A 15,318-nucleotide genomic window follows, 5' to 3' on the forward strand; every position below is an offset into this window, starting at 1 on the left:
TTTTCCTCTGCATACAGTTGCCAGAAGTTTAATTCTTTTATCTTCCTTTGGTTTTATTGATCATATATTTTTGACTTTGTTTTTTTTTAATTTTTTAATGTTTATTTATTTATTTTTCAGAGAGATCAAGCAAGGGAGGGGCAGAGAGAGAGGGAGAGGGAAATCAGAGCTTGATGCGGGGCTCGAACTTACAAATCATGAGATCATGACCTGAGTTGAAACCAAGAGTTGGACACTTAACTGACTGAGCCACCCAAGAGCCCTTTAACTTTTGTTTTCTATTTCATTTATTTCTACTTTCATTTCTATATTATTCTAGTTTACTTTATTTGGCTTTCTCTTTGTAAATAATTATATTTTGTGGCTTGAAGAAAACCTCTACATATTTTACATTTTAAATATCTATTTTGTTTTATGTACTGGAAATTTATATATGATAACTTTTAGAACACATGCACTTTAAGTGTTAATTTTCCTCGGATCCTTAAATATTCTTGGTAGTATTGTTTATTTTTTAAAACAACATTCATTCATTTCCAAAAGTTCATTTACTAATTTCTTTTTTTTTTTTTATGTTTATTTAATTTTGAGAAAGTGCGAGACAGAGCAGGAGTGGGGGAGGGGCAGAGAGAGAGAGAGACACAGAATCTGAAGCAGGCTCCAGGCTCTGAGCTGTCAGAACAGGAGAACACATTTATGCTCTAATATAAACAAATATATTGTAAAAGTATTTTACAATGTAAAAGAGGGGATGTGAAGGGAAGTGGGAAAGAAATGGAGCTCAAAACTGAGAACGGGGGATGTGTGTTTTCCAGTGTATGTTGCTTTTGATGCAAGGAAAAGAGTGAAATGGTAGGAGAAAAGCAGAGAAAATAATGGTTATGTAGGAGATAGATCTATTTTGACTCAACAGGATAACACGGATAAGTGCAAACATGTAATCAGAGGCTACTGCTTAGTTAACCATGATCCATGGTGAGGTGGAAAGCACACAAGATTTCAAGTAAGATCATTAAGGATTCAAATATCCGTCCACCCTCCGCCCATTTTGAAATTTGGCAAGTTACAAGATTTCAGTGACCTTTCATTTGCTTTGCAGTAAATGCAAAAACTGATGCTTTATGAGAACCAAGACAGCATTCCTAGCCGGATGCCTAGAACATGAGAGGAAATATTTGAATACACAGTGTTTTGTTGAGAAGTCCTAACTCACTGGAGTATAAGCATAACTTTTAATTTTCTTCCTGGAAATGATCCTCACTCGGTATTGCTCAAAAACTGGAATTGCTTCTTTAATCGTGCTGCTTACGCACATAGCACCTCGTCCCCTCACATATTACTCATTGACTTTTTTGAACTGATGATCACTTCCAGGTCAGTGAAATCTTCATCTTCTTCCTTTTGTTGGTTCACGACCGTTTTCATTTTCCTTCTACCTTGGCTTTCATGGTTCATCATTTTAAAGTCCCTTGTGCATATACCCTTAAACTCTCTTGTACCTCCAGATTTTCTCTATATCCATCTGACAAAGCTGCAAACTCAAAATGAGAACCAACAATACCTTTTCTTTGGCCTGAACACAAGTGGCTACGAACTGCTGGTATAATACCTACATTAGGGAGCACGGGAATCCCTCCAAATTTATTTTTAGCAGCCTCAAATGGGGCAGTCAAATTCCCCAAGAAATCTATCACTTTCCCTGCTGGTCTTGACAGCCCATCCTCTACAACAAATATTTCACTCATTCCTTCTTGTCTTCAAACTACCAGCTCCTACTAATTACCCATCATTGTTAACATTTGACTTCACCTCCAAAGTCAATGAGATAGGAAGGAAGGAAGGAAGGAAGGAAGGAAAAAAGGAAGGAAAGAAGGAAGAGAGGGAGGGAGGGGTTAAGAGAGGGAGGGAGGGGGGAAGGAAGGAAGGACCTCTCAGACAGGAGCTACTTCATCTTCCAGTCTTCAAACCTAATGTTCCCTTCCATGTGTATACAATCAATGTCCTCCTTGCCTCCTGATAAAAGAGGAATGGGATGTCTCTTCCACCTAAGGACAATCACTCAAAGTGAGATGTGAAGACCCTCTGGCCCCTCTCTCTCCCTTGGAACATTCTTTTCCCTCAGATTCTCTGACACCACAATTATCCTTTCCCTCCTTTTTGTATTTCTCTTTTTCAAACTCTTTTTAGCCTCATGGTTGGCCTACTACATTTTGGAGGGCCTAGATTTTCTTCTGCCACGTTGAACTCTATTACAAGGTAATTTCATAATCCATCAAGTGACGAAGCCATGCAACTTTTCTAAATATTTCAAGTGTCAGCTTTATCCTACCTCTACTGCTACCGCCTGTTTCAGGTGACCTACTAAAATGGCTACCTGAGTGATTCCTAATGACCTCTGTGGATGCTTTCTATCAGTTTCCACACTGCAAGTTAATGTGCTGTTTTGAAAACTCAAATTTTCTGATGTCATTTGAATGCTTAAAACTTTGCTATGGTTTCATGTGCCTGAACTGTTAATTATCCCCCAGAACTGATCCATTAGTAATAGAACCCTCTCCAACTTACAGTGGAGATTCAACAGGGGACAAGGCTGCTCGGCTAGTGGCTATATTTTCTAGCCTCTTTGTAGCCACATGTGGCTAATGTTGTATGAGTAAAAGTGATGTGAGTGACCTCCGGCTCCTGACAGGATGCTTTATGCCCTCTACTTTACCTCCTTTTCCTCCTCCCCCAGGGGAGCTCCTTGGACTCAGACATGGAGGCCACTTATAAGGGATAGTAGAGCTGTTCCACCACTTTTCATTGCCATCTTGCGCTGTGTTCCAGGAAAGGAAAAGACAGTGAGGCAGAAACACACACACACACACACACACACACACACACACACAGAAAGAGAGAGTACCATTTTCTTATTCAAGCCTAAGCTATTCCCTGATTGATACTTTTACCATTGCATTTGGAGTAAAAACCAAAATTCTACTGTGGCCTCAGAGGCCCTTGGTGATGGGCGATCCGTCTGTTCTGCCTGCCTCCCCTTTTACTTCTTTTCCTCCTGTCCTCTGTATCCTGACTCTCCTGGACTTCTTTCAGTTTTTCAGAGATGCTGAGCTCTTTTGTGCCCAAGGCCCTCACACCTTTTATTTTCTCTGTCGGAAATGTTCCTCCCTCTGCTACCCCTCATCTTGTCTTATTAACAACTAGTCCTCTTTCAGATTTTAACCCTAAGTCACTTTTCTTAAGCAATTGATGTCCCCACCCTCCCGAGCCAACCACCTCTCCAGAGCATTGGGTCAGGTAACACAGCTTTACCACTTTAGTCTTGTTCTTTTGTTGTTGTGAAATATTTTTTATTAAAAAATACTATATATATAAATATGTTTATTTATATTATATAATATATATTGTGGTTATTTATATTTAATGCATATATTAATATATATTAAATATAGTGTATTACATATAATATTTAATATATAGAATGCTTAATATAGAATATATTATATATAATATTTAATATATTTAATGTATGTATTAAACAATATATAATTAATTAATAATATATTAATATATAATCTATATATTATATACCCACAATAATATATAATATATTATATATTTAATATATGGTCTATTATATGATAAATATATAACATATATTTAATAGATCTATTAAATATATGTTATATATTATTATGTTATATATTGATATATATTAAATATATAAGATATATGTAAATTTGGTTCCTGGGTGCAACTCCAATGCACATGTATGTGTGTTGATTATGTGTAGTTTAGTACAGCACATACATTCCCCTAAATATATGTTATTTAGTTTTGCATGTATATGAATATTATGAAAATATTGCCATGTTGTCTATTTTGTATTTCTTCCTTTTGTACTCATTATTATGTTTTTGAGACATTTCTATGGTAACAAGTAGGCACTATTTCAGTCATTTCGCATTTATTCCCACATATGTCCATTAATAGAATTTGTATATCCTGTGTCATACCTCTACCACAGTTTGTTCATACATTATTTTGTTTATGGACATTTGGTATATTTTAGTTATATGCACAAACACATGTCTATATTACATATATATGCATCTATTTATGCATTTGTGTATATGTGAACATTACAAATATTACTATCGTGAATTCTTTGTATATATATATATATATATATTTTTTTTTTTTTTTTTTTTTTTTGGGACAGAGAGAGACAGAGCATGAACGGGGGAGGGGCAGAGAGAGAGGGAGACACAGAATCGGAAACAGGCTCCAGGCTCCGAGCCATCAGCCCAGAGCCTGACGCGGGGCTCGAACTCACGGACCGCGAGATCGTGACCTGGCTGAAGTCGGACGCTTAACCGACTGCGCCACCCAGGCGCCCCTGTATATATTTTTTAATGTTTATCCATTTATTTTGAGAGAGAGAGTGAGAGAGCACGAGCAGGAGGCAGGCAGAGAAAAAAGGGAAAGAGAGAATCCCAAGCAGGCGGTACAGAGCCCAATATGGGGCTCGATCTCACGGACTGTGAGATCATAAACTGAGACGAAACCAAGAGTTGGACACTCAACCTACTGAGCTATCCAGGAGTCCCCATATATATATATATATATATATATTTTTTTTTTTTAAATAAGTTGCTCCCTATTCTATTTGTGTGTGTGTGTGTGTGTGTGTGTGTATGTGTGTGTATGTGTGTGTGTGTCATTCAGGAGCCAATAACCCAGGGACATTTTAAATTCATTTCTTTGCTTGGGAGATTTTAGATCTCATAAGTAGAATGATTTTCAACCCCAATCCTGCACAAGGATTAAACTGTGACTAAAACTTTTCAAGGAAAACTTTTCTTCCTTTCAGAGCCAAGATCAAGACAGATAGGCTTTTTGTTTTGTTTTGTTTTGTTTATATTTCCCTTTGAGGGCCCCGTTTTTACGACTGTAAAATTGATGTTGCTCTATTTAGAAAATCACAGCTATTGATTAGATTTCTTCACTGAGAAGGAACTTGGCTTATTAACTGTCATAAATCTCTAATCTGGTCCCTTTGGTAGTTAGCATTGTATTTCCACTTGGCATTTTGATACCAACTGATAGATTTCATAATTTTGATGTGTGTCGGGTGAAGCAGGCACGTCCATTCACTGTTGCTGGGAGCCTAAATTGCTAGAATGAAATTTGGAATATGTATATCAATATTTAAAATGTACATACCCACACCTAGTAATTTATCTACAAAATATCCTGGCACGCCAGCGCAAGGCCCTATGTGTTTAGGAATTTAATTGCAGGATTATCTACACAGATTTTTTAAAAAATCCTGACTAAACCTAAGTGTGCATGATAGGGAAATAGTAATATAAATAAATCTAGCTGTATCCTTAATATGGCATGCTCTTAGCTATTAAAAAGAATGTGAGAGAACTATAATGTGCACATCTAGAATGATTTGCAAGTTACTTTGATGTGAAAAAAGAATTTGTAAACCGTTTTTATTGTAAACTTCCATTTATGCAAAGTAAAATAAGTATAAATGTGGATATAGGACATATAGTAGATATTTTTCTGGAAAAATGTCAAGAAAAAACATTGGGAGCAGAATTAAGGATATGAATGTAGAACAGCAGGAAAATAGGAGTAAGTTTTTTTTTATTTTTGGCTTAATGTTTTTCCGAACTGTTTGAAATTTTCTCAGTGCTCTTGTATGTTTTGCTGTAATTCAAAAATTAATGCAGTTAATATGATGACAAAAATATATAAATTGTAAAGGACCGAAATTAACTGTCATTAGGAGCCAGCAGATAATTTTAAGTGTTGAGAAACATGTACTGTGTGTCTTGAAAGGGAACTGTCAAAACCTGACTTTCTTGGGATGAAATGATGCTTTCATTGGTGTTTAATGAGTTTTATTTTCCCCCAGACAAAGCCAAAGGAAGATCCAGGGCAGGGACCCACTTTGACTCAGCCCGGAGACGGAGTCGAGCGGTCCTTTATCACATCTCTGGGCACCTGCAAAGAAGAGAAAAGAACAAACTGAAAATAAATAATGTAGGTGGTATGTGTGTACATTCTGAATGCTAGAGTTTCCCCTGGTGCGATATTTGATTCACCAAAGAAAGGCTGCAATTACTCATTTATTGGCTTTCCTAGATTTTTTTGCACTTTGGCTTGTGCTTTCCTATGAAGAATAAACTAGGAAAGGTCAGCAGTCGTGAAGCATTTCTGTTATAAAAGTGCTTAATCACAGTGTTATCACAGCATAGAGATTAGAATATTACCGTGGCCGGTACAATACGGTACTAGGGACGCTACGAATGGGGACATACTGGTTACATTTTATGAACAAGATGATGCATCAAGTCCTATTACACATTCATAGTTTGTTGGTTAAAATTTCTCTGATTTAATTTTAGTTCCATTTCTTCTGCACTTTATCTAATTTCACTTAATGCTTTTATCCAGAAGGACCATGAGCAAGTCAAAGTCATTACTCCATTTAAAAATTTACATCTTCTACAAAACAGAGTTGGAAATTTCACACAGTGGAACATTGGATTTGAAATTCTATGCTTTATATCATACAGTTTTGTCGAAAGTTGCGCTCTTAGTAAATGACAGAAGGGCTACTTTCTGAAACCTGGTGCTGCTTACCTGTCAAAAGCCGCAACAAAGAACTGTGCCTTAAAAAGATGATCTTGTGCAGAGTTTTACATGAGTTCCAGGATTTCACACTGATTTCATAACTGATTCTTAGCACTGAGAGATTTCACTGAGAAACCCAGAACTATGTCTGTTTAGTTACGGATATTCAAAGGTAATTTTGCAAATGATGGTAATATCATTAATTTGCATTGTGGATTCTTCAGAACATAAATCTTTGGGTGGAGGGGTGATGGGACTCTGGGTAGCAGGTACAAATACTTAGGGTCTAACTTACCAATGGCATTAGAAAAATTATATCAAACAAGCAGAGCTATCTTGGAATCGACCTAAGATCCAGAAGGTCTGGGAGTTAGGGACACAGGGAATTCTTTGGCATTTTACTTTTTCCATAGAAACCTCCAGACTCCCTAATACACATGTGTTGGCAAAATAGTCATGCATCTGATATATAAAGTATCCGTTTCTCTGTAGTGAACAAAGAAAGATGCCTGAGTTAAGGGGAGTGGGAGATCTGACAAGAAAGTGCTGCAAACCGAGTCCTGCTTCAGTGTGATTTCTCTCTGGACACCACAACAAACTGCTTTGGTCCATCTGTGCTCTAGGACCACCACCCATGCTGGTGATGATCTGCCAGGCATCACCATTAAGAGTCACACGCTGTTTATTTTGGCCTGACTTAGTATAAAGATTTTCTGGGGATCCCTGTGCCCCGATGTCATTGATTTCCAGAGAGTCCAGGGATAGACTTGAATGGGTGCACACCACTTGATCTATGGATCCTTCCACTGGTTCCTATTTACATTCGCCTTCAGTTACCAAGCCAGCCTTAGTGACAGTAAAGAAGTTCTAGGAAGAAACAAAGGTAGCCACATCTGGGCTTGATTGTATGCACATCAACCAACAAAGCACCTAAACAAATACTAGCCAGAGATACTGTCATGTAGCCTTTAGTTGAAAATCATTTAAACACAGCAAGTATAACTAAGCTTCAAAATGTGTTTGCTGAACATCCTGTTTTTCCCTTTAGATCCAACAAAGTACAGAACAGTACTTAAAAATCGGATTTAAAAAATCATGATTCTCACTGCTTCGCTAATTTGCTAAATTGCCAATCATCTAAGAAATACAAACATGAGGGGGAGCATTAAAATAATACCTAGTAATTAAGGATGTCTAATCAACACAGCGACTTCAGCAATACAGGTAGTATCTTACTTCTAACGTGTAGAATCAGGACCGGCCCTGTTCACCATCTCTTTTCAAGGAGGACAGAGTAGAATGGCTAAAAGACAGTAGGAAGAGAGAAGGAAGAAGAGGAAAAAATGATCTGGATAGTTTATCAGCTGAACAATCCATTGGGGGGAATTCTGGTTATAATTCACACACACACACACAAATTCTCAGTATTTTTATAACTTTGCTATTTACAAATTCCTGTTACTGACATCATATTATTTGATTTTTACAGCAAGCCAATACTAGGTATGATTTTTATTAGTTCCATTTTTATGATGCAAAAGAACTTATTCGAGATCTCAAAAGTAGAAGCAGGATATGGGACCCTGCTGTGAATCTTCTGACTCAAAGCCCTATGCCTTTGCCCCCTGCCCTGCGGCTCTGTGATACAGTTCTGTGGAATAGGAATGTATGATTCAACCCTAGGCAAATGAACTCATCAGGCCATTAAGCAAAGTTTGTGAATCAGGATGTAACACCTTTCATTCCTGGCTCTAACTGCCTGGTACATCTCGGAAAAGGGACTTAATTTCTGCTTTTGTTTTGATTTGTTACTCATTTAAATGACAATTGATGATGCAACTGTTTCCAGCACAAAGAAATGTAAAGATCAGATGAGAATCCTGGGAGCTTGAAAGCAAAGTCTTTTAAATGCCCAAATATTACCGGCTCGGTAACAATGGTCCTTGAAGGCGTGTGACAACCTGGGACTTGGTGCAGTGACTACAGAAACATTTTCCTATCATTCAAAAGTTAGTTTCAAAGAAAGGTGACAGGAATGGTTTAGGGAGCAGTTACTTTAGTTAGGTTTTAGCCATTAGCCATTGTGTTTCAATAATTCATAGGGTAGAGGTTAAACAGCAAAAAAACACCATTGATACTAAAGAACATGCTTCAAAATTAATAAATAACATAGAACTGAAATTGAGAATAGTTGGTTGCATTTTTCCTTAGGCAAACTCGGTGTGTCAGGGTTATAAATAAGAAGTCTCTCTTCCTCGTACTTGCTAAAAACATACTTTCCAATTGTAAGACATTTTCTTCCACTCAAAAGGTTTTTTTTTTTAATATTTTTTTAAATTTATTTTTGAAGGAGAGAGAGAGACAGAGCGTGAGTAGGGGGAGGAGCAGAGAGAGAGGGAGACACAGAATCCGAAGCAGGCTCCAGGCTCTGAGCCATCAGCACAGAGCCTGACACGGGGCTGGAACTCACAAACCGTGAGATCATGATCTGAGCCGAAGTCAGACGCTTAACCCACTGAGCCACCCAGGTGCCCCTCAAAAGGTTTTCGATAAAAGTTTACAAATCTGGTGGTGGGAGGACAAGAGCCTCTATTTTTTTTCACTCAGTTGACTGTGTCACGATGTTTGTGGGATCTGAGTTAAAAAAAAAAAAAAAAAAAAGACGCTTCACAATTTAAGCCTAATCTGAGATGTAATGAATTTTTAATCTTTCAAAATAATCTTAAGAAATGTGTTTTAAATAACCTACAAAGATGAAATAGTGTCATTTATTTTCTGACTTGTGAAAGTAAGTAATACATAGCTGACTTTTTGTATCGGCCTCACTAATGCTTCATGTAATCAGCATAATCCAAAGAAAATACTTCCTGAGTTTTCCCAACCCTCACTCCTAGAGCTGGCCTCAACTTCAAACAAGTTAAAATTTTAATCTCTGTAATACGGTAGCAAAAGACTTCCTCAGATAGAAATTGAGGTCTTCCCCCATGGCTTCTCTGTTACTGTTTTATATTTGAAAAAAAAAATTATATGGGAATCCATCATGTCCTTCTATAAACAGAAGTACTTATCAACCTTCACGTAGTTAATACTTACCAACCCTAAGTCTTCCTTCTCCTATGCACTTGCCTACACCTTAATAAGAAGCCACAGGTATACGTCACTCTCCTCTTCCCAGTTTTATGCCAAAGCCCACCCTTAAACTTGTTTCTAGAAACCAGAGAATGAGGTGAAGGAGGCAGGTCAAATACCAGGGAACTGAATGGAACGTAGATGTAATGGGCATAGATGTAATGGCAGATGGGCGTCAAAGGACCATGTAGAAGTGGTATAGCAGTCCGTTACCATGAAATCCTGGCATTATGAGGTGCCTGTGTGAGCTGAGTGAGAATAGTAATAGGAAGTAGAAGCCTGTGTTGGGTGGGAATGCCTACCAAGGAGAGATATAAGATAGGGGGCGCATTAATATTAAGGCAGCAAAAATATTTGGTCACTCACATTCGCCACTAAAGAGCTACATATTCCTGATGGCTCTGACCTTTCTTGAATGCTCTAGTATTTCAGGAATTCCTGAACATACCCCATCAACTTGTTCTTTCCCCATTGGCTGAAACAAGAAAACATACCATGACCTGCAAGTAACATGTATTCTAAAACTTTTAACTGTTCACTTCATTCAACTTAACTTTCAAATTTAAGTTTCCATTACCGATCTTGTGTTTCTCATTAATTGAGGTTAAAGCAAGGTCTGCAAGTACCTGGCCGTAGGCTTGTCAAATTTCCACACACGCTATTGTTGGGCCTCCTTTTGTCTCCTAACAGTAAGAATTGTTCATCACTTTGGACTGCTTTCAAAGTGACGTGCTTTTGCAGTTATAGAACTCCAGCAGTTCTCCTGCATTTAATCAGCTGCACAGCGAACACTGCCTTTCTCCTCCTATGACCTGAATGACTCTTAAGTAACTGTTTCTCACTTTGCCGTCTTACCAAGGGCTAGCTAGTGTCATGATGAATCCATGCCAGTCAAGGGTGTGAGATGCAGGTTCCCAACTTGAAACTTCACCAAAAACCACAATGCAAAATGCATGTAGTTAGCACCACCTGGTTATATTTTGGAAGAAATGTAAGTCGCGTTAACCATAGAATGATGATCATATATTTCTATCCTCTCTGGGAGAATAGCGGTAGCTTTGGTTTTATTAGAAGAATTTCAGGTCAAACATATCCTTTGGATAATGACCATTGTCTCAAAGCTGTAAGTATGTGGAATGTCTCTATGACAATAGGAATACAAATGTATGTTTGTGTTTCCAGTGTATATAAGATTATACTTGCAACTGTGGATGTTTGTAGGTGACGTTTTAGGTAATGATCTTTTTGTTCTTCGTGAACAAAATCTGGATTACTCGCTTAACATTCATGAGTAAATTCTGCACATTCCTGTTACTCATAACAAAGATCTCCGCTCAATTTTAGTGTGTACATCTCTACTCTTTGCATCACCACCTCCCAAAAGTCACTTGTAAGAGACATTGGCATTGTGTGTATGAATCATGCTCCTCACAGAAGTGTGTTTAAGGCTGTGTGATCCTTGCTTCTAATGTTGTGTCTCCCTTCTCTCCTTTTTGTCTTTATCCACAGAATGTTTTTGTAGATAAACCAGCGTTTCCGGAGTATAAAGTTTCTGATGCAAAAAAGTCCAAATTCATACTTTTGCATTTTAGCACTTTTAAAGCTGGCTGGGACTGGCTTATTCTATTGGCGACGTTTTATGTTGCCGTGACTGTACCTTACAACGTTTGCTTTATTGGCAACGATGATCTGTCCACGACGCGGAGCACAACAGTCAGTGACATTGCAGTGGAGATTCTTTTTATCATAGGTAAGACCCAACGGCTGCTTTCCTAGGAGATTTGCATAGAGGAAGTAAGTGTGTTCCAGATTTTTCTGACATGAATTTGAACTAAGATCCATTTGCATGGGCATGACTAAGACTTTGATGCAAATTTTGGAGAAGCACATATTTGGATTTCTGAAAATTGCCTCTTCTAGCTTTCTCACCGTTCTTTTAGTCAAACAGATCTAAACCAATTTCTTGTGTTTCTATCCTTGTTTCATCAAATATGGGCTAACAAAGACTTAATGGCTATTTTGTTGGTACTCTCATATCCATCCTGATCTTAATTGTGCAGGGTCAAAGATGGGGCTTGGCAAGAACCCATCAATGGTTATCTGATAATGATCCAGTCCTGGGCATGGTTCTCCATACCTTTTCATGCCTTTTTGGCATGTTGGTGGTTGTTGCCATAGGTGGCCTGGTTGTGGAAGCAAAGGATTATATAAGCCTTCCAGTCAATTGGGAGAAGCAGGGAGTATCTGATTTTAACTTAAAAAAAGTCCCCAAGGGATGCTTGCTAAGAATATTTATCTCCAGAATATTGGCAACCTCAGTTGAAGCTCTCTCTACCCCACTCTTGTAAGCCTCTTCCTGTTCCCCTGTCCCTTAAATCTTAATCAGTTTAGACCTAAGTCTAGCTCTTTCTTGTACTTTCTAAGACAAATTCTATATTTCCATTAAAGGCTTAGACTGACCCCCTGCAGAGGTGTTTTGTTGTGTTTTTTTCCTGTTTTTAGATTCACAGGAAGTTGCAAAGATAGTACAGAAATGTCCCTTGTCCCTTTCATTCATCCGTCTAGAGTTCTTGACCATCATTGGCAACCTGATACTTGATTCTTTATGTGGTCGTGGTGATATAGGGCAATATCCTTTTTATAAAGATGAAAGAATGTTTGGAAAATATTTTCAAGCAGGTAGGTGAACAAAGGATGAGAAATGGATCTTAAAAGTTCAAAGGAAGAAAATAAATGAGGCAGATCAAACACTTATTTCAATGGTGGTGGTCCTTTTCTCTGTGGAGCTAGCTGGTAAAGTTTTGGGGCCAGAGTGTGTTCTCTAACCGTTAGTATGTTTTCTCTGGATGAGTTTATATGCTCTTGGTGTGGCTTGGGTACCACTATTAACATTACATCTGTTGAGCACCCCCTCAAAGCTATGTCAGGACCCCTGCTCCCAACCTAAAAGTGGTGGCTGTGGTATGTTTAGGCCACTAGATGGCAATGTTGTCTACGTAGGTAGTTTGGCAAGACTACAAAGTCAAGAAAACATACCTTTAATTTTTTTTTTTTTTAACGTAAACCATTCCTCATTAGAAAGGTGTAACCTAAAGGGATGTAAAACTCACTGTTAAATGGAAAATAACAACATTCCAGCTTGCAAACAAATTGGGTGTGTCCAGTTGCCAATCCACGGTGGTTTTATATCCTTTTACTTTCCCAAACTTCCCTGTCTTCTCCTACCTGCCCATAACACGTGTGTAAATTAGCGCTCTAAAAAAACTCCCTATGACCCCATTCAAAGTTCTCAAGAACTTGAGTACTCAAATGCCTATTACCTCTGAGTATCTACTTAACAAGCATTTCATATCATTATTATTAATGTTATTATTATTTACAACTCTGCCATAGGGACACGGTTATATCTTGAACGTTCCACTATTCCTTGTTCTAGGATATTTGAAATTCCAAGGGCTTGGAAGCCACTTCTGGTACTATATGCTCACTGGCAGATGGTGATGTGTTTATACTCAGAACTGACACCTGTAAGAAAGATATTTTGTACAATTTTGGGGGGTTGAATTGGTTGGTTGTTTTTTTTAAAGGCTTCTTTCTTCTACTAAACCAATGGAGTCTGGCTTGCCCTCTGACCATTGCCCCTAAGTCTGCTGTGTTTTTTGTGACTCACATTTCTGCTGTGCTCCAGGCAGTAAGATGTTCCTCTGGGTAGGCAATACCCCTCTCTTACCAGCAGAATGATAAAGAAATAAAAATTCACTCTACGCAGTTCACCTTCTACAAAGATTACAATTTGAGATTTTGGCCTGCTAACAGTTTTAGAATGTTGCCAGCCTGGAATCCCTTCTTGACTGACTTTTTTTTTTTTTTTTTAATTTTTTTTTTCAACGTTTTTTATTTATTTTTGGGACAGAGAGAGACAGAGCATGAACGGGGGAGGGGCAGAGAGAGGAAGACACAGAATCAGAAACAGGCTCCAGGCTCCGAGCCATCAGCCCAGAGCCTGACGCGGGGCTCGAACTCACGGACCGCGAGATCGTGACCTGGCTGAAGTCGGACGCTTAACCGACTACGCCACCCAGGCGCCCCCTGACTTATTTTTATAAGCAGTAAAAACTTTACTGCGCTTTACTGTTGCCGTCTTCCTGCTTTTTCTTCTTTTAAATGAGTTTAAATGTGTCTATAATTTATTATAACAGATTTGGAAAAGTAGTTGAAAATTTCTCCAAGTATGTTTCCCCGAGCCTTTATTGTATGAAATATTTCACAAAGGTGATGTGAAAATGATCACCGAGAAATAAATCAAAACAGTAGGAATAAAAGCATGCATTGCCTATAATACTGTACTTTCACAGTACTAATAAGGCAGTGTTTGTATCATTTAATAGTTATTAAATTGGTATGTGTGACAATTCTATATGTGTTTTTAAACATGTTTATTTTTTGTTTGTAGATAAGTGCTATTAAATTGGCATCTTGTAATCACCCTGGTCAGAACTGTTAAAAAGTAGTTTAAAAAGAATTTTGGGGAGGAAAGGCTTTCATATTGCAAAACATGATGCTTTCAAAATATTTTGTTATTTGAACCCCTCTATACAAGTAAGGTGATGTGATTATTTTCTACATGGGGAAAATTAAGTGTTCATGAAAGAAGAATACATCGTCAAAATGGAACTTGAAAGATAATATATCTCTTTTGGTGATTCATCATACACATTAACTTTATACATTTCTGAGAAATTCAGTGATAAAGAAATCTGTTTAACCATGATTAACCCAGCACCTCCTAAAGTTATTTTTACCTCGGAACCCATTCCTTCCCGGACCACTTGGTAACACTCTTTTGGGAAGACTGACTTGAAAATATTCTTCCCTGATAAATTCACTATAAGTATCTGAGTGTGATTATGCTAGTCAAACTACAACTATGAATGATGAGCTTGAATCTCTCCTAACTATTCTCTTTACCTTAAAGTAAATTGCTTTGTAAACCACATTAATTCTTCAGGATCAGTAGGGCACAAGGTTTGGCTATAAGTTACAAAGTGGTTATAAAATTAGTTTTAGTTTTAAAACCATCATGTATAATTTAGCTGCTGATTCAAAACCTCATGGAAACTTGCAACGAGAGGTGACCTACTAGTAATTTATCTAATCCAATCTTTCTTAATTTATTGGGGGGGGGGGTGCCTACTGAGCCCTAGTGATATGCCCAAATCCTGGTAGCACACCCAGGTTTCCTTGTCGTTGGATCAGGTTTCTTAAGAGCTTGTAACCAATATGGTTCCATTTTCTGAAAAATTCTACTCAACTTGTTTTCCTTTATTTATAGCAATGAGGCAGAAGATGAGAGAAAGAAGTGCCAACTTCCTTCTCTTTCTTTCATGAATGCAGAAATTAATAGTTTTCATCTCTGAAATCTTGGTGGCAAAAATTGTGATATGCCATTAGGTCTGATAATCACGTAACCCTTTTCCTCATCAAAAACCTAAAGAACCCAGTTTTGTGCAGGCAGCAGTATCCCAGACCCAGGGGATG

At 37.8% G+C, this 15,318-nt stretch overlaps 1 protein-coding gene across 1 annotated transcript in view; it reads left to right on the forward strand.

Moving 5' to 3' along the window:
• KCNH8 (potassium voltage-gated channel subfamily H member 8) overlaps nucleotides 1-15,318 on the forward strand; it is a 360,653-nt gene that overhangs the window by 204,628 nt on the left and 140,707 nt on the right. Inside the window, exons 4-5 of the mRNA XM_049628875.1 lie at nucleotides 5,930-6,057; nucleotides 11,290-11,530. Of these exons, the coding sequence (XP_049484832.1) occupies nucleotides 5,930-6,057; nucleotides 11,290-11,530 (369 nt within the window). The remainder of the gene's footprint in view (nucleotides 1-5,929; nucleotides 6,058-11,289; nucleotides 11,531-15,318) is intronic.

This window comes from Panthera uncia, chromosome C2, assembly GCF_023721935.1.
Source record: "Panthera uncia isolate 11264 chromosome C2, Puncia_PCG_1.0, whole genome shotgun sequence".
Lineage (NCBI taxonomy): Eukaryota > Metazoa > Chordata > Mammalia > Carnivora > Felidae > Panthera > Panthera uncia.